Below are 25,830 nucleotides of genomic sequence, written 5' to 3' on the forward strand. Positions count from 1 at the left end.
AGTGAGTGAAGGGACTGTACACATATGTCTGGGGTCAGTTTTCTGGGTAGGGGAAGGGCAAGTGCAAAGGACAGTTTTCAGAGTAACCTTCTGAAATTAAGCTTTTTGTGGCTTGGGGTGTGCTGTTAGCACACTGGTGTCTGAAGTCACCATTAGCACTAACCCTACAGCCCTTAGCCCAAGGAAACAACTTGGGTTTCGTGGATTAGAAGACAAAGACAGAACTTAAGTACAGATTCTTCTGAGATTAGAGACTTTTTGAAATTCTCTGTGTGTTACAACTTCAAAAATGATACAGGTTTTAAGCAAAATCCTGTCCTCCTGCTAGTTCTATAGGTAATTTCTCTCAAACACACAGCTTTAAGGCTGTCTTTACCTTTGCATCCAGAGCTTCCTCACTCCTCCCAGGGTGGAAGCCCAGACCAGTCCCGAGACTGTTCAGAGGTCTAAACCTATCTAGCCCCCATGGAGGAGAAAACTTAAGATTTATTTTTTTTTATCCCTCGGAATATTATCTGTATTTTAATGTTGGTTGAATTACTCTGACAGAGTAAAGATGGTTGATTTCATATAATTAGTTGCAACTTTTTAACTCCAGTTTGACTCAAATGGGAAAAATGAGAATTCCAGGGATGCTTACGGCCCTTGGGAACACTCACTGTTCTGTTAGCTCTGGTAATCGAATGTGTGGTAATTTATGGAGCCACTCTTCAGGGAATCCTTCATTGGCCAGGAAATTTCCTTCAGATTCAGAGGGCACTGAGTGTCAGAGCTCCTGTGTAAAACGCGAGGGAAAGTGCTGCAGGGCCAGAAACGGCTTTTCCACACTAGTCTCTGTGGGGAAGCATCTCCTTTTCCAGAAGATGAGCAGTTAATTCCACCTGCTGACAGAGCAGCAGCTAATCACCTCTGTTGCTCTGGGTCTCTCTCAGCTTGGGGGCTGAGGTGAGAACTAGAGAGGGGAGCAAATCGTCCTGAAACAGGATAAGAGAATGGATGTGGCTTTCCCACACCAAGGCGTCTACTCCATTGTCTTTGTTGTATATTCCCAAATACACAAAAAGGAGGAAAAGCCTGGGATTAACTACATTTTAGGAGCTGGGTTACAAGGTGATCTTGGTTGGCCTCAGGGCACTCTAGTCCACATTTCCAGCTTCTAGAATTTTCAAGATTTAGACTCTTCACTAGGAAGTGCGTAATGAATTGCAATTCATTTCAATAAAGCCCAGTAAATTCGTTTTTCTCTTTAAATTTTTTCCTACATAGTTATGTTTGTCTTTTAAAAACAGAATATATACTCATTATAGAAATAAGCATACTCATCGTATGTCAGGCACATGCTTGGCCTCACGTAGGTTTTCTGGAATCCTTACATCCACCCTGCAAGGTAAATATTAACTCCTTTTTACAAACAGGGAAACTGAGGTACGGTGAGTATTTTATTTTATTCTATTTTAGGAACATGCTGAAGATCACAAAGCTAGTTAAGGGCTGAAAGGAAAATTTATATCTATGTCTTTGTGGCTCTGAAACATCTGTTTCCAGATGTCTGTTCCTCTCCCAGTACCGACGCCCAAAGAAAAACTCAGGGCCTTATCACCCTTCCCAGGTGGACCAGCCCAGTATTACATCATACAGCAATTTTGCCTAAAACACAGGTGTAGTTAATACTTTGGGTTGGGGATGTTCTTAAGATAAAATATTTAACGATGCTCAGAAGTTCTTTCTTTTGAGGCTACGTAAAAGATTCCCTGATCAGTCGTGTTAAGGCAAATCCAGCAGACAAGAATAACAGAAATTAGCAATAAAAGGAATGCATGGAAAGGAAATTAGAATACTTCAATCCTATAAGCATATTTAAAAAGAAGTACATTCTAAATTTTCTTGTAGTCAGAACTACAGATTTTCTTTGTTAGGAAAATCTTTATTACATATAGGCTGAAAAAGTTCTATCTCAACCTGAGGAAAATTAATGTGCCCTTAAAAAAAAATTAAGTGGCTTAGGGCCAGATATAGCAGGTGTACACATGCATATGTGTGTATGCTGCATATATATATTTGTGTCTTTTGTAGTTTTGAAGAGCATTCTGGGAGGAGCCACTTATTCATATATGTATACTTACAGTATTTAATCCAGTGACTTGAATGTAGTAGATACTCCGTGTATAAGTGGTTTTAAAAGTGAATTGGCAAATTCAATGGCGAGGAACCAGTTCAGTAAAACATGTTATACCTGCAATATTAAGCAGCTACTTGGTGAAAAGGCTATTAACATAGAAAGCTGCTTAGGATATAGTGTTAGGTAAAATATGAATACACAGTAATGTCCTAATAATAGAAAAAAGCCTCTGAATAAAGTAAGACAGAACATAATTGTAGCAAAATGTTAGAAGGAGGACTTTAAAAGGTTCAACTCTGGGTATTGTTATATTTTCTCTCTACTCTCTATTTTTTTCTCTAATAAACATACGTTTCTTAAAAAAGTAGATTTTCTTTGCCCAAGAACACTAACTTTAGACCTGTATTTTAATTTAGTTAAAATAGTCCCCTGGTCACTTTGAACCTCCTGGAGGAGTGTATCATCTGCAGAGGAGAGAGAGAAGGAAGAGGGGGAGGGGTGCTTTGTTGGCCTGTGCAAGCTCTGGGAGTGTCCCTTCCTTTGGGACTGTTGCCCAGCTCCCTGGAGTGGGGAAGCCCCTCTGCAGCCAGTGTGGCCACAGGACTGTGGAGGGAGGGTCTCAGGGATCCAAAGCGCTGTTGCTTGGGCCGGCAGTCGAGGGAAGTGCCCACTGCAGTTCCCCCCGCGGGGACCATATGTTCTAGAGTACCTCCTGCAATTCCAGTATACAGGGCTCTAAAGGTGACATGTATGGCTGAAAGAGCTGAATAGTTTTGGTTTATCCAGCTCAGTTTTTTTCAATTAATGGCTAAAACCCGTTGCCAAGAGATTTTAAGACTCAACACTATCAGACTTTTGAATGTGGAGTTAATGTTTGGAAAAAGAATAATGTTTTCTGGCATCCCTGTTTATAAGCTCTGCCAAGAGTGGACATAGTTGCAATGTGATTGCATTAACCATTGTGGATATGCTGAAGTTATATAGTTTTAATCCTTATGCAGTTCATTTGTAATGGCTCACCCCCCCGTGCCGATTTTGTTTTAAATGTTTGGTTCATATACTTCGGGTGCTTTCATTCGTGGTAGCAAAACGTTTAATACTATAAACAAGTGTGACCCACACCAGCTTTCACAGTGATCAAGCAAAATACGCACCTGATCTCACTGATTGTTAAGAGACCTGATACAAATAAGATGGGGTTGTTATTCTTCTGTTTCTCATATATGATAATGAGGGCTGATATTTCAGATTCAAACATCAGTTAAAAGAATGTACTTACATATATCTGTGGCTGAGTTAAGACACGGATTCTCCCTTTTAAAATACTCCTGAAACAGCTAGGATGCAGCAAAGTTGATAAACTAGATCAACCTCACTTTAGGATATATGTTGCTTAAGAACAAAATAAGATTTTAAAGTTACTTTTAAACATAAACTTTTAAACGTATAAAAATTTTGGGCTGTAAACATATATACTGACTTTTAAGATCATGTGTACTAATATCCTGGCCAAAAAAAATGTTTAAGAAGTATCATACTTTGATTAGTAGGATTGTTTTCACTATAACTAAGGGTATTCTGCATTTTTGTTTAAGAGACCAAAGTAACAGAGCCTCCCTTCAAAAGAAACACTCATGTCCCTTTTCTGGTCTAGAATCCAATCAGGATCGTGAAGCACTTAGCTGTTGTATAGTACAGTTCAGATTGCTGCTTTGGTACTGATTCTCAATCTCCTCCCTTTTATATTTGTGATGTAAAATAATAAGAGGTTAGTTATATAAAATATTAAATATGTTAAAGATATTAAATATCTTGAACTTGGGGGAAGAGTAGGTGCTGATTCAGGCATTGTGTCATAACCAGTGTACCTACATTTAAATATGAAACATCTCACATTGATTTATGACACTGAAGAGGGAAGGCTATGAATTCATATTGAAGATCATTATTCTCAACTTTAAAACTTGTTAGGGACCCTCTAACCTTTACTGGTTAAGTTCCATTTCCAGTCTTTGACCACAAAGAATTCACCCAGAGGTTTGTTTCTGTCATGACTGCTTTTGGGGATCCCAGAGAAACTGTCATTTCTGTTTCCTGATATTTCAAGAAGATTGACTAGGTCCCAGTTTTCCATGAAAGTTGATCTTCCCCCAGTGGGCAGAGTTTAGGGCTATTCCTAACCTGCTGGGGCAATCTTGGTGGGAGCCAGATACTGGTTCCTCGGGATCTCAGAGGACCTTGTTCTCACGTAGTTTCAGAGACTTCCCCGCCTAGGTCACTGTGGATCAATAACACCAGGCTGGCCTTCAGCATGGATTGAGATGAGCACTTCTGTTTCTATGCAGAGTTTTCACTTGGGCTTAAGAGTGCAGACTCTGGAATTAAACTGCCTGGCTCCAAATTCCTGCCGTACTACTCATTTTTTAATTACATGACCTTGAGCAAATTACTTAACTTTCTGTATCTCCGTATCCCCATCTTTAAAATGGGCAAAATGATAGTATCCGCCACATATGGGTGATTGAGGCACATGTATATATAACTTACAAGAATGATGTCTGGCACATAACAAGCATTCAGTAAATGTTAGCCACCATCATCACTCCCTCCCTACTCCCCTTCCTCCTCTTGCCCTTCCCCCCTTTGCACCCCCTCTTCCTCCCCAATGGCCTTGCACACAGTTCATTCTTTGTCTAAGACGTCTGAGAGCAGAGAACACATCGGTCCCTCTCAATACCCCGAGAACGCTCCTTCCACCCAGCAGAGGCTGAGTTGCGGCAGCACACCCCACCCTACCCATCCTGGTGCGTTCCTGGTGACCTAAAGTTACCCAAATCAGTCCAAGCCTGCGGCAGGGGTTCCCTGAGCCAGAAAGAGCTTTGTGGACAGATTTTCTCCATCCAGCTTCATGAGATGAGCCGAGAACCCATGTTCCCTAAGCCCATGGTACATTCAGTTTGGCTTTTTATTTTCACTGCCACCACCAGTCCACATCTTTGTATCTATTTCTTATAGAAAGAGCTTCCTGATTTTCCCCTCTCTCCTTTCACCAGTCTCCATTCCCTCCGGACCATCTACGATTATCTTGTTAAATATTGTTGTAATAATTTCTTTCTTTCCTTATTTCAAAAATTATTATTGTGTCCCACTGTCCACAGACACTTGTTAGCATGGTTCAAGGCTCGCTCGTGCACTCTCTTCCCACTCACATTTCCAGCCACATCATTTTTAAAAATTAATTAATTTTTTGGCTGCGTTGGGTCTTCATTGGTGCGCGTGGGCTTTCTCTCGTGCGGCGACTGGGGGCTACTCTTTGTTGCAGTGCACGGACTTCTCATTGCGGTGGCTTCTCTTGTTGCGGAGCACAGGCTCTAGGCTCGTGGGCTAAGTAGAACACAGACTCAGTAGTTGTGGTGCACGGACTTAGTTGCTCTGTGGCATGTGGGGTCTTCCTGGACCAGGGCTCAAACCCGTGTCCCCTGCATTGGCAGGCGGATTCTTAACCACTGCACCACCGGGGAAGTCCTCCAGCCACATCTCTGAGTCTCCGCATCTCCTATGCCTTTTCCTAAACATATCACACAGTTTCATGTTCGGTACATTTGATGATGTTATTTCTTCCATGTGTTATTTCTTCCTCTATTTCTTCCCCTGCTTTTCTGCCCCTTCTAACACACACACACACACACACATACACACACAAACACAAAGCAAATCCAATGCCACTTACCCTAGAACCTCCTCTGATGTCCAGCAGCTCCAGTCGGTCCCTCGTCTGGACTCACGTTGTTTTTCTAAGCTGTCAGTGCAGCACCAATCTCAGGTTGAGATCATTATTTTAGCTTCTCTACCAGATAGGGGGTTTTCTGAGGAAGGAATTGCATTTTATTCATCCTTCGCTTATCCTCTGTTGCTTAGCGTAGTCTTACACTGGCAGATGCTCAGTCAGTGTTTAACGAGTCTGACTGCATGTAGCTTGATCTTGGCAAACTTTATATATTTAAAAATCTATAAGCTTATAAATTTGAGTGTCTTTTTTCACACTGTAGGAAGATTTACAGTAAGATTCCTCTATCGGGCTTCACTGGTGGCGCAGTGGTTGAGAGTCCGCCTGCCGATGCAGGGGACACGGGTTTATGCCCCGGTCCGGGAAGATCCCACATGCCGCAGAGCAGCTGGGCCCGTGAGCCATGGCCGCTGAGCCTGCGCGTCCGGAGCCTGTGCTCCACAACGGGAGAGGCCACAACAGTGAGAGGCCCGCGTACCGCAGAAAAAAAAAAAAAAGATTCCTGTATCAATAAATATCCCCTCCTCATTTAAAGAAAGACTTGATCTACCTAAAATTTTCGGACTCTACTTAGCATATAGAAAAGACCATGAAACAGTAAAGAAGGTGTCTGCAGTGGAGCGTTCATCTGTGCCGTACACTGTGCTTTGGCGCTCCAGAGTTACTCACTTAACCCTCGTAATAGCCCTGTAAGAGGGGGCCTATTATTAGCCTCCACACATAAGGAAACTGAAGCTCAAAGAGGTCAAGTAACTTGCTTACAATCACTTAACTAGATCTGGGATTCAAGTCTGGGCCTTTGACTCCAGGGATCCCACTTTTAAGCACCGTGCCATTCCCATTCAGGGTGACAAAAGCCATCTGATCCTGTGGCTTGTGCAGAAGAAGTGAGCTGTAGTTCTTGTTCGTTATTTGCTGAATGATGAACAAGAAATGGAGACCTCTGCAGGCCTTCCCCTAGGGGTCTGAGAACCAAATGGAGTTCTGAGAAGTCACTCACACGCAGAGTGCTGGTATGAATTCAAGGTTTAAAAAAATGCATCTTAGTCAGAAAATTAAGGGAGACATCATGGTCAGTGAACCTAATTGTAGTCAGTTAAATTAGCTGTGCTGTGCTAAATGATTTGCACTATAGAAAAGCCAGGAAGTTCCAGAATTGTTCTCTTATACTTCCTGTACTTCCACCTCCACCCCCAGTATTTTTTTAACCATTGTCAGTGACTTAGAAGTACAACGATATGAAGTCAACCGTTAATATTTATATTACACCAGGAACAAGAGAAATGGGAAAAGTAGGAAATAATACTAAGTGTTTTGACTCATAATTGCAACAAGATTTCTGTGATAATAGTTTAGAATGATACTTATTGCAATATGCAATACCTGGCATATTGCAGTAAGGTCTAATCATTATGCCCTGCCTGTTGATTTTTTTAAAAAATTCCAAATAGAGAAAAATACAAGATTGGCAGCCTCTATTTTATACATGGTTTATGTCTCACAGCCATATTATGGAGAATGCAAAATTCTTAGGACTTTTAATGATAAAGCAAAAGCCTTTGAAGAAGCTTGTGGAAAGTTGTTTTGGGCCTCAACCACCCCAGAGGTGCGTCCTCCTCTATGACTGAGGCTACTTTGGTGGAAATGCTTGAGAAGGACTGATTTTTGTTTGTTTTGCTTTGTTTTGCCTTTTATGCCAAGGTAGAATACAGAAAGAATCGTCAACTTATAAAAAAGGTTATATCAGCCAGAAAGTTCCATGCTAGATGTCTCATTAACATAACCATAATCGTCAAGGAGAGGAAGTATTGGCCTCCACCGCCTCCTCTTCCTCAAACACTTTCCCAGAGATGCACTGTGATTCATTTCAGCCAATTGCCATCTTTTGTGGGGAGAGAAGTAATGGCCTAGGTGGGTTCTGCTGTGAAAGCGCTTCTTGACCTGAGTCCCTAGCCCCAAGTAAAGCCGCACCTTTGTCTAGGAATCCGCCTGGTTCATTTATCATCTGTCACTGATTTTTGTCTGGGAACCAGAGACCAAAACTCTCCAGGGATACCACTTACATTCTTACGTGACTATGGTTTTAATGACACAGTCCAGGAATATCCCTTTTTTTATGCTAATTTCCCTCCTTTTCAAAGAAAATGGCCCTGAAAATTCTGTAATTTTGTACAGTGACCTATTGCAATTAGCAAGCAAGGACAAACCCTGCCATCTGACTGCATAGAAAAAAAAATAACAAAAGGAAAATGGACACAAGTCCAGTGGCGTTTGCAGCCTCGACATTTCTGGAGACTGTTTTATCAGCACGCCTCTGCACCCAGATCTGGGCCGTGCCAGGTACCACTTCCCTGGCAGCTGGCTGATGGTGTGCCGAGTGGTTGGCTCTGCCAGTGGCTCTCCCGGGGAGCATCACTTCATCTCATTGGCATGTTCTTATCTGTCATGAGAAATTAAATGTGTGCTTAAGCTGGTGCTCGTAAGGCTAATGAAGGTTTTTAGGAGTTTTTTGTTGTTCAGTTTGATTTATGGCAGATCTGTCAAGACTTAAGTTTTTTATTTGCTCTCTGTTTTTCACCCCCGGTTATGGAGAGGGAGGGGTCTCTTTGATTTCCTTTAACAGCATGCATACCATTTTTTAAACACATCTTTTTCACAGATGAAACAATAACTTACTGTTGTCAGTTTCAAGATCAAAAGCATAGACCCATCTGTAATGACTTGGAACAGTTACTAAACAAAATATTACCTTGTAATGTCTGGAGACTTAGGCAGACAGGCCACGGAGAATGCAGCAGGAGGATAAATTGCTGCACAGATTGTCAGATTGCCAGAGAATCCAGAGGACTGGCTCCAGGCAGGCAGTTCATTCTTCCTTGTAGGACAGTTTGCTTTTATTCACACGTGGGAAGATAAAGGGTTTCCCTTCTCAGCTGCTCATGGAACAGGGGATGTGTTGAGAGGAACTGGCCTACTGTGCTCAAAGCAGGCAGCTCCTAGGGTTCCTGGCCCTTTATTCCTTTTGTCCAAGGAATCAGTCCATTGTCTGCTAGCTCTTGGTCTCATGTCTGGTGCCAAATGCCACATGCTATTCCATTTGGTGTCATTGATGGCTTTTCCCACAATCCAGGGTGACTCACTACATTCCACAAAAGGTAGAGGATTTATTTTTTTGATTTTTCTGCCTACTTGATGAACTGCCTTTCTGCTGTCTCCCAATCTGGTGGGAATTTGAGACTACAAAGGTGGAACCTGCTTCCCAGACAAGGATAGAGGTGAGGAGGAAGGTCATTGTTAGACAGCAAGTCCAAGTTCTATGAAACACAGCACTGCCAGTTGTGAAGCAAACCTCTATGCAGACTGTGAGTCTTACTTTTAGGTCTGCTAGAGGTCTTCAGAACCACTCAAGAAGGTTTGGGGTTCAGTCTGACTGTGAATTGAAACAGGTTTACCAATCTAGGAACACTGCACAGGATGGCAAATATAACCATGGTCAAAGCTAGAAGTCACCTCTGAGCTCTTACTTGGGCTTCCAGTGGCATTGTGCATGTTCAAATACAGGTGTAGATCCTTTTGAAAAATTGGGACAGAGAGTACTAACAGTAAATATATCTTTGGGGCAGGTGTGGGTGGTGAAAGGCTTTCATAAGAAACGATATCATCCTCCAGGGAGTCTACTGAAAACTGAGAGCATTGCTTAGGACAGACTCCTTTCATGGTTTCCCATTAATTATTTTTCCCTCTCACTGCCACTCACATTTTTCTATTTTCATCTCTTTTTCCCTTTTAATTCTAGGAATGCAGTTATTAACTTCTAATCTGTGAAAAGGAATCTTTATCTGTCAGACCTTCAGACAGGCAATAATTTGGGTGTTTTGCCAAAGGTGATACCGCAGCCAACCCTCAGCTTCAGTTCCCCACCCTGGGCTACAGCTGCCTCCTGCTGTTGTGATGGCTGTGCCCTGATGAACCTGTCAAATAACTTTTAATGATGGCATTTGTATACACAGGGCATACCCTGTCCCTGCTAGGGTTTAGTTACGTGTTTGCAGCACATCAATGAAAATGTGAGAGGGATGGTGCCTGTGGGGTAACGGTGATTAAAGTGTGTGTGTGTTCCCATTTTCTTTCTTTGAACTTCTTCCAGAAATGTTTACCTACCATGACTTTGGGAGGATGCAACCAAGTTAGAGTTTTACTATTTTTACGTGGTTTTGATCTAGGAAATTGTATGTATTGTACAACAACTTAGTGTAATGGCATACATTCTTATCTATTTGTGTAAAATATTTATAATTTTGCAAACTTTCCTTTCAACTGTTCCATAAAAATCTTTTAAAAAAATACCAGTTATTCAACCACGAGAAAGAAGAGCATCCTGTCATTTGCAGCAACATGGATGGACCTTGAGCACATTATGCTAAGTGAGATAAGCTAGGCAGAGAAAGACAAGTACTGTATGATCTCCACTTACATATGGAATCTAAAAAAGACAAGTTGGTAAAAACAAAGAATGAAATGGTGGTCACGAGGGGATGGAGGGTGGGAGAATAGGACACATGTTGTTTAAGGGTACAAACTTGCAATGAGTAACAAATATGCCCTAGAGATTTAATGTACAGTATAGTGAATATAGACAACAATATTATAATCATCAAACAAGAGACTAGAAATTAATTATTCCAACCCCTAAGAAGAAATGATAATTATGTAATGTGATAGAGGTGCTAATTATCCCTACAATGACAATCATATTAAAATATATAAATGTATCAAATTAACATGTTGTATACCTTACATTATACAATATTATATTATTACATTATTATTATTATATTATTATAATATATATTATTATTATACATTATACAATATGTATATTACAATATACATTATTACATGTTGTATACCTTACATTATAGTGTTATATGTCAAATATATTTCAACTAAAAAAATTTCAAACAAGTTCTCACTGATTATCAATTTAGACTTTTCCTCACTGTTTTTGTTAGAACTCATTGGAATGCACATAGAAGTTTAAGGAGAGATTGGTATGGTATCGTCATCATGATTTGGAGAAGAGTATATATGTTGTTATTTCTTTTTGGAAGAAATAAATATGATTAGAAAAATATTCTGATTTATTAATAGCAACAAGTTACTAGGTATTTCATCTTTGTTCTTAAGTTTGCAAAGTAAGTATCTCACTTACCTGTGCAAAGAACAAATGAATTTGAAACTTATTTAAAACAAACTGAGAATCAGTTGCGTAAGTCAAGCACAGTAATCTGACTCACTTTAATTTTGCAAAAATGCTTATTCTACTTTATTATACAAAAATTCATTTAGTATTGCCTATCTTCCATGCTTGTGAGCACTCTTAAAGATCAAAAAATCCATATATCTACCACACTAATGATTTTCTTTTCCTTTCTTGCTTTTCCACACTTTTCTTGCTTCTTCATGCTATTTTGTAATGACAGGATTAAATATTTTATGTATCTTTATAATCATGTTTGGTTTTTAAAAACCAGCTGTTGCAAATAGAAGAACATTTAACTTCATTTTGATTCAAACAATATTTGGAAAGCTGTCACACGTACAAGGTGTTTGAGATAGTGACGGATATAGAAAAGTCCCTAACCCCGTGGAACATTGTCTAAAAGGAAAACAGGCATTATTTATTTGTTTGTTTGTTTTAATGTATTTATTTATTTAACGAGTACTTAACACTTTATATCCTAGGTACCATTCTAAATAATTTGCAGGTATTAACTCATTGTAAGTAATTGTATATGATGAGTGTTTCTAAAGAGAGAGATGATCCTTTTTATTTGGATTTCATTATAATTTAATAATAGGCAACAACTGAGATCTGGGGCATGTAAACACACAGCATTTCTCTCATTTTATCACATCTTCAGAACGTGACACCTGGACAGGACAGAAGAGAAATTTGATCCCTTATATCAGGAAAGGAAGGCTGAGTTGGGTTCACGATCTTCTGCATCTTTTAGCAGTTTGGTCCCTATGTTGGCTTTGGCTGGTGTGACTAGTTGTACTCACATTGACTTGGAGTGATCTTTTTCTTCCCTTAACCTGATGTTGTCATTGTTGTTCCATTGACTCTTTCTATACTGTTCAATTTTGGGAGAAGTTGATGAAGAATACCGCTCTTCAAAATTGACTTGCTAACCCCTATTTTTAGAGAAATTATCCTGTCTTGCATACTTGACTTTCAAGATGACAGTTTGCAAACTAAACTTCAACTTGAGTATTCTTAGGAAGGTCTTTTTTTTTTTAAGCTCCAAATCTAATTTTGTCTTTTTAAAAAAAATTTATTTATTATTTATTTTTGGCTGTGTTGGGTGTTCGTTTCTGTGCAAGGGCTTTCTCTAGTTGCGGCGAGCGGGGGCCACTCTTCATCGCGACGCGCGGGCCTGTCACTGTCGCGGCCTCTCTTGTTGTGGAGCACAGGCTCCAGAGGCACAGGCTCAGTAGTTGTGGCTCGTGGGCCTAGTTGCTCCGTGGCGTGTGGGATCTTTCCAGACCAGGGCTCGAACCCGTGTCCCCTGCACTGGCAGGCAGATTCTCAACCACTGCATCACCAAGGAAGCCCTAATTTTGTCTTTTGAAAGTTCATAGAGCTTCCTATTGCTTTTCAAGCAACATATTTTAGAAACAATATGTTATACTATTTTGTTTTTTTAACATCTTTATTGGGGTATAATTGCTTTACAATGGTGCGTTAGTTTCTGCTTTATAACGAAGTGAATCAGTTATACATATACATATGTTCCCATATCTCTTCCCTCTTGCGTCTCCCTATGTTATACTCTTAATTGTATAATTTATACTGTGGTATTTCAAAAGCCTTTAGACATTATTCTGCTTTCTTATAAACTTCATTTTACAAATCAAAATAAATTATATGAGTTAACCAGAAGTTGCTGTTAAGAGTGGTAAAGAAGAGAAAGAGAAGTGTGCAAATTGCATGAGAATAAGATTTTTACCCTGTATTGGACAGTCTTTTAATTCTAGAACTTTCTTTTTCTTTACACTTTTTTAAAAAATTGAAGTATAGTTGATTTACAGTGTTGTGTTAGTTTCAAGTGTACAGCAAAGTGGTTTAGTTATACATATTTTTTTTTTTCAGATTCTTTTCCCTATAGGTTATTACAAAATATTGAGTATAGTTCCCTGTGCTATACAGTAGTGGAACTTTCTTGGCAAAAGGGAGCTTGTGAGTTTCTTTGAGCAAATTTAGGAGAATATCATTTTTGTGATAACATTTTCTTTACTACCTGTCTTAGTCTCTCCAGTCTGCTGTAACAAAATATCACAGACCGGGTAACCTATGAACAACAGACATTTATTTCTTACAGTCTGGAGGCTGGGAAGTTCAAGATCATGGTGCCAGCAGATACGGTATAGTGGATGGTGAGAGCCCCCTTCCTGGTTCATAGCCATCTCCCTGTGTCTGCACATGCTGGAAGGGGCAAGCAAGCTCACTGGGGCCTCCTTTATAAAGGCACTAATCCCATTCATGAGGGCTCTGCCCTTGTGAAACTAAGTACCTCCCAAAGGCCCCACCTCCTAATACTGTCACATTGGGCATTAGGATTTTAACATATGAATTTGGTTGGCACGCAAGCATTTAGACCATACTTTAAGCAAATTTAGGAGGTCCCTAGAATATCACTTTTGTTATAACATTTTCTTAACTAAATATTTTGATTTTTGTTTGTTAGTCGCTTTCTTATAAAAATTGGAACCTATCTCTTGTGTTGTTCACAATTCACTAGTTCCAAGCTATTTCTTATCTAGAATTGGCCACTTCCCCCATCTTGTTTCTCTGTATAATCAAGTTTACAATCAGTCACTAATTCTTAGTCTCAGTATGAAGCAAAATTTCAGTTGGGTAAAGATTATAATCTTATGTGTATGTGTTGTCTGGTAAAGTTGACATTTAAGGGGAAAAAATGTATATACCAATTCTTTGTACTGGTCTAAATTTTGAAATGAGCTACAAGTGTGCTTTGTTTTTAGGTCCGTATTGTGGAAGCATGACTGTGCCCAAAGAACTCTTGCTGAACACCAGTGAAGTAACTGTTCGCTTTGAGAGTGGATCCCACATTTCTGGGCGGGGTTTTTTGCTAACGTATGCCAGCAGCGACCATCCAGGTATAGCAGAAGGACCAACATAAATCTGTAAACCTTTATCTGTCTAAGAATTCCTCTTGCTAGTCACCATCTCCGGACAGAACTGTGACCTGAGATCCAGAATTAAGATGTGAGGGAAGAGAGGAATGCAGTGTCTTTGTAAGTAGCTAGGTCTGAACTGAATACTTTCATAGCCCACGTTAGACTGATCCGCTGACTTATGTGGGAGAGGGTTGATCTCATTTTCCTAGAAATCATGGATTGTGTATCTTTGGGGCTACCCTCCTGACCCTCCTAAGGTCTGGCTGTTCTCTGGAGCTCTCCACCAACCCCTTTGTTAGCTTAGGGGACAAGCCTTTTAACCAGTGACACCCCCCCACTCCATACACACCAGTGCACCAGCATGGGAGCATGAGAGTATGAGGAGGAGAAAGTCACTGTCACCAAGTGCCCTACCCATCCAGCTAGCGCGTGAGCGGGAGAGAAAGGGAGCATGAATATTGATGGGAAAGGAAAGCGTGGCCTCCCATCCAGGCCTCGAACTCCAGAGTAATTTCCATGCAGCCCAGGGCCTGCCAGGGCCACAGAGGTGCCCAGAGTTTCTGCTGTCAGGCCCCTCCTGCAGAAATACTCTGGGAAGGGGGTACCCCATTCATTTCTCACTCAGCCAGTCAGATCTGAGCAATATCCTAGCAGGCCCCTGCATGGCCGGTGTTCAGCATACGTTTCTCCCTAAGAACTACTGAAATGATTAAGGAAAGAAAGAACTTCTGCAGCAAGTGTGGAATATTTTGGAAACTATACTAGGTCCATCTAAAAGCACCAAAATCCACAGTATCTTAGAGTTTCCATTGCTGAGTATTAGTTCAGTTCTATAAATTGCTCCAGAGAGCACGCTGCTTTTAAGTCCTTGGTCCTCATTGATCAAAGCTGATAGGCTCTTTGCTTTCTCACTAAACTCCTGGCCCTGTGGTCGCTCGATTGCCACTAGCTAAATTGTTAAATTAAGATGTTCCTGAACCTTCTCTGAACCACACTGGGCTCTTGAAATGGTTTTCCTCCTGCCAGGGGAGCTTATACACATGGTCTTCTGTAGGTATGTAGTGAATAGTAACTAACCAGGGTTGGGTTTTTTGTTGGAAATAGATTCTGTTGTCATTCACTGGATAAATACTGAAGAACCGTCATTGATGGTAGAAAGGAAAAATGAAGGGAACTGATGAAATCCTGGGGGTAGTGTGTCAGTTTTTATTTATTTTTAAACAGAAGAGTTCAGATAACTAGATAACGAATAAATACTTTTCAAAAACTGTTTCATTTTAAAAGAAATCTTTAGAGCTGATTGCAATTATCTTTATTTATGACAGATTTAATAACGTGTTTGGAACGAGCTAACCATTATTTGAAGACAGAATACAGGTAAATACAGTGTCCTAGCTGTGCTGCAGTCATTTGTTGCTGAATATTTTGTTTTCCTTGACATTAAACCAGATAAAGTACCTTACTTGTACTTAATTTAATTTAAAAAAATCATCTATGTTGTAACTAATTAGGAATATTTGAAATGGTTTCTTATACAGCAGAGATCAGCAAACTTTCTGTCAAAGTCCAGGTAATAAATACTTTAGGTTTTGCAGGCCGTGCAGTCTCTTTTGCATCTGTTCATACAGTTTCTGTTGCCTTTGTAGTGCGGAAGCAGCCACAGACAGTATATATGTGAACGAATGAGCATGGCTGTGTTCCAAAAAAACTTTATTTCCAAAAAAAAAAAGGCGCTGGCTGGATTTGGCCCATGGGTCACAGTTCACTGACCCTTGAGTTCTACTCTAGTACCAATGAGCCAAAATGGAGTCTAGAGTGCATTTTTTTTTACCGGGCCAGCATTTGGGAGTGACTTTGTAATTCTGGAGGGGTTCATTTTATCTTTCCCACAAAAAAGAGACCTACTGAGAATAGGAGATGAAAATTTTCATCCCAGCTTTACTTTAACTGGAAAAATGACTTAATTTCTTAGATGTACGTTTTCTCATCTGTAAAGTAAAAGTCTAGAGGGGGATTTCTCAGCCTTGGCACTGTTGATATTTTGGATTGGATGATGTGCTGTTGTGTGCATTGTGGGCGTTTAGCAGCACCCCTGGCCTGTATGAGCCAGTCACGATAAATGTCTCCAGACGTTTCCAAAGGTCTGCTGGTGGGCAGAAATCACCCCTAGTTGAGAACCACTGGTCTATAGGTCATTGTCAACAAAAACACTACCAACAACTCTAACTCATTAGAGTGTTTTCTTAGTACCACTACAGCTCTCTGGAGTTAGCATATAGGTAGCTCATGTGAATGTTCCAGTACACCAGCCAGGCAGGTTCTGTTTTACCCCCAAAACAGGCACAAAGCAATTAAATAACCTGCTTAGGGCTACACAATAAATAAGAATACCCCAAAAGTCAAGCTTAAGAGTCCATGGTCCTATCCATCTGATACTCTAATAAATGAGATTCTTTTATAATGCAGAATCAACTCTAGTGTTTACTAATATGAAGGTCAGTTGAGAAAAGACAAAAATGAAAATGACCAGTAATGAAATGTTGCCCTCAAAGTTGCTGTTCATCCAATGCAGACATTCAGCAGCATTTTCTTTCCAGCCATACGTGTACAGTCCCAGTGGTGACAGGGCCTCTGGGCATCAATAGTCATTTCCTATCCTCTTAGAGAAAGGAATATATTCAGCCCTACGGTGTGATGTTATGGTGTCAGATCATCTAAGCTGTAGCCCAGCCTGTTTGTAGAGTTTAGTTAAAGATGAGGTGTGATGACTAGTACAGGGCCATATTCCTTCATCCATAATTGTGAAATGCAGAAAGCTTTAAAAGTCAAAAGATTTTTGTAACTCATTTGGTGGCAGTACCTGATTAACGTGACCTTAAATTCAGCTGACAGCAAAATTGGACTAAATTAAACATGAGGCTATTTTGTCTTTATGTATTTGACCTAATATGACTATCCATATATTTGATACAGAGATATTAATGTTTTGATTAATATTTGCAGACCTCAGTGACGTCATACATCATATACATTATTGGCACTGTTTTACTTTTCTAAAATCCCCCAAATTCTGAATTCTGAAATACATCTGGCTCTAAGGGCTAGGATAAGGAACTGTAAACCTGTAATAGGATTTCCATTATTTCTGTTTCTTAATTCCTTGATTATTGCTGTAGTGCTGGATTCCACTAGGTCAATGGGGAAGAATTATGAACCATTTATTTGGGTAGTTTTGATCACTGGATTCTGTTACACATCTAATTTGCTAAGTCAGCAGGAGGAAACTGAGAGGAAATGAAATAAAAGCAACTGCTGTTTTGGAATCTGCTTGGGCTGGTACATTCTTCTTGAACAAACCAAGCAAACATTACTGTAATATGGTATATATAGAAACAAGGGCCTATGGCATTCGTCTTTAAAGGTGTCAATGTTCACATAATGTTTTGAGTTTCCTTTTGCACGTTTTTTAGATGTATGGTTGTCTCTCATGGCCTATTGATATGTTGATGCTTGAAGGAACTACAGAAGAGGAAACTGAATTTAAGGGGGATTATGTGCAATATTCAGGGTCACATAGCTAGTTAGGTAGTAACAGAGCCTGGGTCAACACACCCTAAGCCACAGCCAACCATACCATATGCCATGACATGTTTCTGAAAAGTTTCTTGAAAAATGACTTGAGCAAATGAAATCCTAATTTTAAATATACCTCTTTTAGTCAAACTCATAGAAACAGAAAGTAGTTACTGGGGGCTGGAGGTTAGGGGAAATAGGGAAAGGTTGATAAAAGGGTATAAACTTTCAGCTATAGAGATGAATAAGGTCTGAGGATCTAATGTATAACATGGTGACTATAGCTGATAACACCATATCGTGTAACTGAAATTTGTTAAGAGAGTAGAACTTAAATATTCTCACCAAAAAATATATATATATATACGTGTGTGTGTGTGTGTGTGTGTGTGTGTATGAGGTGATGGCTGTGTTTAACTAGATGGGAGGAATTCTTTCAGTGTATACGTATATCAAATCATCATGATGTACACTTTAAATATTTTACAATTTTGTTTGTCAACTATACCCCAGTAAAGCTAAAAAAAATATACACCTTTTTTCTGATTGCAAAAGTAATTTATAACTAATGTGGACCATCCCTCTCCAGGCATTTAAACTTGACTAATTCAAATTGAGGTGTGCTGTAAGTATAAAATATACTGCAGATTTTGAAGACTTATTTAAAAAAAAAGACTGGAAATATCTTGATAATTTTTCTGTTCATTACATGTGGAAATGATACATTTTGAATATATTAGGTTAAACAAAATATATGAGTAATATTAATATTAATTTTGCCTGTTTCTTTTGATTTTTTTAATGTGGCTACTAGAATATTTAAATTAACATGTATGGCTTCCATTATGTTCCAATTGGGTAATGCTAGTAGAGTGAATCCAAATTTACAGAGTTAGTAACACAGAAAGTGATAGTTTCTCAAACTCCTACACTCAGAGAGAATCCAGAGATATTCTTCCTTGTTATCTTTTTATCCAGAGAAAACATAAATTGTTACTTAAACATTTCTTTTCATAAAGACAGGATTATGCTATATATACTGTATTTAGAAATTTTACCTTTTCACTTAACATTTCTTGGACCCCTTAAAATCAATTAAGATGCTTTAGGGAAGCTCATTGTTTAATAGAGTTTATAATGAATTTTGATATAAAACAAATGATTGTGTAAAACTTGCCTTCAGATGAACATTTTAGATAAGTCTGTGTTTTCACAAATCAGGTTTCTGATGTGTCATTAAAGAAAGATATTCCTGCATGTTGTATAGAGGAGAGAAAATACTTTTAAGTATAATTTCACACTAAGTACGACCTAATAAAATATAACTTCTTTATTTTTTTTCCAGCAAGTTCTGCCCAGCTGGTTGTAGAGACATAGCAGGAGATATTTCTGGGAATGTGGTGCATGGATATAGAGATGTAAGTAATTGAGGGTAATTTTATGGCAGGGAGGGAATTAAAAAGAGTTAGTGCTTGTTGCTCTGCCTAAATTCTTTACAAAGTAAAGTCAAATAAGATATAAAACTTTGTAGATAGATGCACAGTTCTCTTTTCTGAGAATAAATAAGTATAAAAACCAAGGTTATTCATGGCATTCATTCCTATTTTTAGCATTTCCAGTTAAGCATACTATAAATGAAATGGTAAACAAAACCCTTTATATTATTTATATTTATATTAATTAGACCTAAGGGTATAATTCCATCCAATTTTTATAAGAGATCATCCTTTTGTTATAATTTATTTCTTTATTTTAATGCTCCAGTTGATTCATGTAATACAGCCAAGGACATGAACATTTTACATCACAGAATAGTGACATTATATCTAAGACCAGTGAAGCCATATGCCCTGCTCATATATATTATTCCCCTCCCTCCTTGCACTCCAATTTCTAATGCCTATTGAAACTCTCTGGGTGATATAAATTGTTCCCAGAAAAAAAGAATTCACAAGACATCATTTTTCTAAAGTATATATCTTATATCCAGATACACAATCCTTTATTTCTTACTATTTACAGATTTCTATCCTGGAAATCTGATACCTGATTTTTAAAAATTTGCTATTCAAAATAGTTGGGTTTATAGCTTACGGGAAGGGGCTTGAGTTATTAGAAATGTGAAATTCTATATAGTGATGGAACTTTTCTAAGAGTTCTTTATGCACGGGGAAAACATACATGTTCTAGGAGATTGATCACATATCTCCAGCAGGAGGAAAATAACTTGGCTTTAATTTTGCTTTCGGTACATCCTGATTCTGGAAGCAGCAGGTTTTGTGATTTTGCTCTTTGTTTCCTTTTTCTTGTGTTGTCTTAATTTACAAGATTGACACAGGATATTTACTTGGACTAGAAACTGAATCTTAAAATGATTTACACTACCTCAATTTGAAAATACACTCGGCACAGGCTGAAGTCCTAGATGACTTCAGGAAATTAACCAAAAGAACTAAAAAGTTGAGGTATAGTCCCCCTAGCAATATAAAGTTTTAATTTATTATTTTCCTGTCCTGTGTAAGAAACTTAAGAATTATATGCAGAAAGAGAAATAGCATTGTTTCTTTCTTGCTTTATTTGTTGATCTCACCTCCTCTTGACAGAGCTCTCTTTTTCAGAGTAACAGGTTAATGGTTTCCTGGGTGGTAGGCCTCAGTACATGATCTGGAAGTGCTAACGAACAGGTTTCCTATTTGACGCACTAACTGGTTTTACACCATTTGCTTCCAGTATGATTTCACCTGGAGGGAAAATTTGTATTTTGAAAACTAATCTCTTCAAAGAAGTCTGATTAGTGTCTTTTTTTGGTATATGTTGATACTGTGTGTATATTAGATATCTATTGCTACATGACTATTACCAAAAACTTAGAAGCTTGAAACAACACATATATTCTCTCTCATGTTCTGTGGGTCAGGAGTTTGAGCATGGCCTGCTGAGTTTGAGTGAGGGACACTCACAAGGGGGTATCCAAGGGGACACAAGGGTGTCAGTGGGGCTGCAGTTTCATCTGAGTCTTGACTAGGAAGATATTTGTTTCTAAGCTCACATCGTGTTGGCAGCATTCAGTTACTGATGGGTTGTTGGATTGAGGACCTCAGTTTCTTCCTGGATTTTGGTTGGAGGCTGTCCTCAGCTTCTTACCATGTGGACCTCCCCAACATGGCTACTTGCTTTTTTTTTTTCTTTCTCCCTCTGATTATTTTCTCTCCGCCATCTGTGTACCATCTTTATTTTTTTTAATTTTATTGATGTATAGTTACTATATAATATTATATGTTACAGGTGTGCAATATAGTGACTCACAATTTTTTTAACATCTTTATTGGAGTATAATTGCTTTACAATGGTGTGTTAGTTTCTGCTTTATAACAAAGTGAATCAGTTATACATATACATATGTTCCCATATCTCTTCCCTCTTGAGCCTCCCTCCCTCCCACCCTCCGTATCCCACCCCTCTAGGTGGTCACAAACGACCGACCTGATCTCCCTGTGCTATGCGGCTGCTTCCCACTAGCTATCTATTTTACGTTTGGTAGTGTATATATGTCCATGACACTCTCTCACTTTGTCCCAGCTTACCCTTCCCACTCCCCATATCCTCGTGTCCATTCTCTAGTAGGTCTGTGTCTTTATTCCTGTCTTGCCCCTAGGTTCTTCATGACCATTTTTTTTTCTTAGATTCCATATATATGTGTTAGCATATGGTATTTGTTTTTCTCTTTCTGATTTACTTCACTCTGTATGACAGACACCAAGTACCTCCACCTCACTACAAATAACTCAATTTCGTTTCTTTTTATGGCTGAGTAATATTCCATTGTATATATGTGCCACGTCTTCTTTATGGCTTAGGTAGCTTCCATGTCCTGGCTGTTGTAAATAGTGCTGCAGTGAACATTGTGGTACATGACTCTTTTGGAGTTATGGTTTTCTCAGGGTATATGCCCAGTAGTGGGATTACTGGGTGGTATGGTAGTTCTATTTTTAGTTTTTGAAGGAATACTGTTCTCCATAGTGGCTGTATCAATTTACATTCCCACCAACAGTGCAAGAGGGTTCCCTTTTCTCCACACCCTCTCTAGCATTTATTGTTTGTCGATTTTTTGATGATGGCCATTCTGACTAGTGTGAGGTGATACCTCATTGTAGTTTTGATTTGCATTTCTCTAATGATTAGTGATGTTGAGCATTCTTTCATGTGTTTGTTGGCAGTCTGTATATCTTCTTTGGAGAAATGTCTGTTTAGGTCTTCTGCCCATTTTTGGATTGGGTTGTTTGTTTTTTTGATATTCAGCTGCATGAGCTGCTTGTAAATTTTGGAGATTAATCCTTTGTCAGTTGTTTCATTTGCAAATATTTTCTCCCATTCTGAGGGTTGTCTTTTCATCTTGTTTATGGTTTCCTTTGTTGTGCAAAAGCTTTTAAGTTTCATTACATCCCATTTGTTGATTTTTGTTTTTATTTCCCTTTCTCTAGGAGGTGGGTCCAAAGGACCTTTCTGTGATTTATGTCATAGAGTGTTCTGCCTATGTTTTCCTCTAAGAGTTTTATAGTATCTGGCCTTACAATAGGTCTGTAATCCATTTTGAGTTTATTTTTGTGTCAGCTGTTAGGGAGTGTTCTAATTTCATTCTTTTACATGTACCTGTCCAGTTTTCCCAGCACCACTTAAGAGGCTGTCTTTTCCCCTTTGTGTATTCTTGCCTCTTTTATCAAAGATAAGGTGACCATGGGTGCGCGGGTTTATCTATGGGCTTTCTGTCCTGTTCCACTGATCTATATTTCTGTTTTTTGGGCCAGTACCATACTGTCTTGATTACTGTAGCTTTGTAGTATAGTCTGAAGTCAGGAAGCCTGATTCCATTTTACTTTCTCAAGATTGCTTTGGCTATTCAGGGTCCTCTGTATTTCCATACAAATTGTGAAATATTTTGTTCTAGCTCTGTGAAAAATGCCAGTGGTAGTTTGATAGGGATTGCATTGAATCTGTACATTGGTTTGGGTAGTATAGTCATTTTCACAATGTTGATACTTCCAATCCAAGAACATGGTATATCTCTCCATCTGTTGGTATCATCTTTAATTTCTTTCATCAGTGTCTTATCGTTTTCTGCATACAGGTCTTTTGTCTCCTTAGGTAGGTTTATTCCTAGGTATTTTATTCTTTTTCTTGCATTGGTAAATGGGAGTGTTTCCTTAATTTCTTTTTCAGATTTTTCATCATTAGTGTATAGGAATTCAAGAGATTTCTGTGCATTAATTTTGTATCCTGCTACTTTATCAAATTCATTGATTAGCTCTAGTATTTTTCTGGTAGCATCTTTAGGATTCTCTATGTATAGTATGTCATCTGCAAAGAGTGACAGCTTTATTTCTTCTTTTCCGATTGGATTCCCTTTATTTCTTTTTCTTCTCTGATTACTGTGGCTAAAACTTCCAAAGCTATGTTGAATAATAGTGGTGAGAGTGGTCAACCTTGTCTTGTTCCTGATCTTAGTGGAAATGGTTTCAGTTTTTCACCATTGAGAACAGTGTTGGCTGTGGGTTTGTCATATATGGCCTTTATTATGCTGAGGTAAGTTCCCTCTATGCCTACTTTCTGCATGGTTTTTATCATAAATGGGTGTTGAATTTTGTTGAAAGCTTTTTCTGCATCTATTGAGATGATCATATGGTTTTTATCCTTCAGTTTGTTAGTATGGTGTATCACATTGACTGATTTGCATATATTAAAGAATCCTTGCATTCCTGGGATAAACCCCACTTGATCATGGTGTATGATCCTTTTAATGTGCTGCTGGATTCTGTTTGCTAGTATTTTGTTGAGGATTTTTGCATCTGTGTTCATCAGTGATATTGGCCTGTAGTTTTCTTTCTTTGTGACATCTCTGTCTGGTTTTGTTATCAGGGTGATGGTGGCTTTGTAGAATGAGTTTGGGAGTGTTCCTCCCTCTGCTATATTTTGGAAGAGTTTGAGAAGGATAGGTGTTAGCTCTTCTCTAAATGTTTGATAGAATTCGTGTGTGAAGCCATCTGGTCCTGGAGTTTTGTTTGTTGGAAGACTTTTAATCACAGTTTCAATTTCATTGCTTGTGATTGGTCTGTTTATATTTTCTGTTTCTTCTTGGTTCAGCCTTGGAAGGTTGTGCTTTTCTAAGAATTTTTCCATTTCTTCCAGCTTGTCCATTTTATTGGCATATAGTTTCTTGTAGTAATCTCTCATGATCCCTTGTATTTCTGTAGTGTCAGTTGTTACTTCTCCTTTTTGATTTCTAATTCTATTGATTTGAGTCTTCTCCCTTTTTTTCTTGATGAGTCTAGCTAATGGGTGATCAATTTTGTTTATCTTCTCAAAGAACCAGCTTTTAGTTTTATTGATCTTTGCTATTGTTTCCTTCATTTCCTTTTCATTTATTTCTGATCTGATCTTTATGATTTCTTTCCTTCTGATAACTTTGGGGTTTTTTGTTCTTCTTTCTCTAATTGCTTTAGGTGTAAGGTTAGGTTGTTTATTTGAGATGTTCCTTGTTTCTTGAGGTAGGATTGTATTGCTATAAACTTCCCCCTTAGAACTGCTTTTGCTGCATCCCATAGGTTTTGGGTCATCATGTTTTCATTGTCATTTGTTTCTAGGTATTTTTTGATTTCCTCTCTGATTTCTTCAGTGATCTCTTGGTTATTTAGTAGCATATTGTTTAGCCTGCATGTGTTTGTATGTTTTACAGTTTTTTTCCTGAAATTGATATCTAGTCTCATAGCGTTGTGGTTGGAAAAGATACTTGATACGATTTCAATTTTCTTAAATTTACCATGGCTTGATTTGTGACCCAAGATATGATCTATCCTGGAGAATGTTCCATGAGCACTTGAGAATAAAGTATATTCTGCTGTTTTTGGATGGAATGTCCTATAAATATCAATTAAGTCCATCTTGTTTAATGTATCATTTAAAGCTTATGTTTCCTTATTTTTTTCATTTGATCTGTCCATTGGTGAAAGTGGGGTGTTAAAGTCCCCTACTATGATTGTGTTAATGTCGATTTCCCATTTTATGGCTGTTAGCATTTGCCTTATGTATTGAGGTGCTCCTATGTTGGGTGCATAAATATTTACAATTGTTATATCTTCTTCTTGGATTGATCCCTTGATCATTATGTGGTGTCCTTCTTTGTCTCTTGTAATAGTCTTTATTTTAAAGTCTTTTTTGTCTGATATGAGAATTGTTACTGCAGCTTTCTTTTGATTTCCATTTGCATGGAATATCTTTTTCCATCCCCTCACTTTCAGTCTGTATGTGTCCCTAGGTCTGAAGTGGGTCTCTTGTAGACAGCATATATATGGGTCTTGTTTTTGTATCCATTCAGCCAGTCTATGTCTTTTGGTTGGAGCATTTAATCCATTTCCATTTAAGGTAATTATTGATATGTATGTTCCTATTACCATTTTCTTAATTGTTTTGTGTTTGTTATTGTAGGTCTTTTCCTCCTCTTGTGTTTCCTGTCTAGAGAAGTTCCTTTAGTATTTGTTGTAAAACTGGTTTGGTGGTGCTGAATTCTTTTAACTTTTGCTTGCCTGTGAAGGTTTTAATTTCTTCATCAAATCTGAATGAGATCCTTGCTGGGTAATCTTGGTTGTAGGTTTTTCCCTTTCATCACTTTAAATATGTCCAGCCACTCCCTTCTGTCTTGCAGAGTTTCTGCTGAAAGATCAGCTGTTAACCTTATGGGGATTCCCTTGTATGTTATTTGTTGCTTTTCCCTTGCTGCTTTTAATATTTTTTCTTTGAATTTAATTTTTGATAGTTTCATTAATATGTGTCTTGTTGTGTTTCTCCTTGGATTTATCATGTATGGGACTCTCTGCACTTCTTGGTCTTGATTGTCTATTTCCTTTCCCATATTAGGGAAGTTTTCAACTCTACTCTCTTCAAATATTTCTCAGTCCCTTTCTTTTCTTCTTCTGGCACCCCTATAATTCAAATATTGGTGCGTTTAATGTTGTCCCAGAGGTCTCTGAGACTGTCCTCAGTTCTTTTCATTCTTTTTTCTTTATTCTGCTCTACAGTAGTTATTTCCACTATTTTATCTTCCAGGTCACTTATCCGTTCTTCTGCCTCAGTTATTCTGCTATTGATTCCTTCT

The 25,830-nt window shown here is 38.5% G+C and overlaps 1 protein-coding gene across 4 annotated transcripts in view; it reads left to right on the plus strand.

Moving 5' to 3' along the window:
- Positions 1 to 25,830, plus strand: part of DCBLD1 (discoidin, CUB and LCCL domain containing 1) — a 67,927-nt gene that overhangs the window by 24,080 nt on the left and 18,017 nt on the right. For all 4 annotated transcript variants that reach the window (XM_079939160.1, XM_079939158.1, XM_079939159.1 and 1 more), the window contains exons 3-5: positions 13,956 to 14,090; positions 15,437 to 15,488; positions 19,030 to 19,102. In XM_079939160.1, coding sequence (XP_079795286.1) covers positions 13,956 to 14,090; positions 15,437 to 15,488; positions 19,030 to 19,102 — 260 coding nt within the window. The remainder of the gene's footprint in view (positions 1 to 13,955; positions 14,091 to 15,436; positions 15,489 to 19,029; positions 19,103 to 25,830) is intronic.

The sequence above is a fragment of the Stenella coeruleoalba genome, assembly GCF_951394435.1.
Source record: "Stenella coeruleoalba genome assembly, chromosome: 12".
Lineage (NCBI taxonomy): Eukaryota > Metazoa > Chordata > Mammalia > Artiodactyla > Delphinidae > Stenella > Stenella coeruleoalba.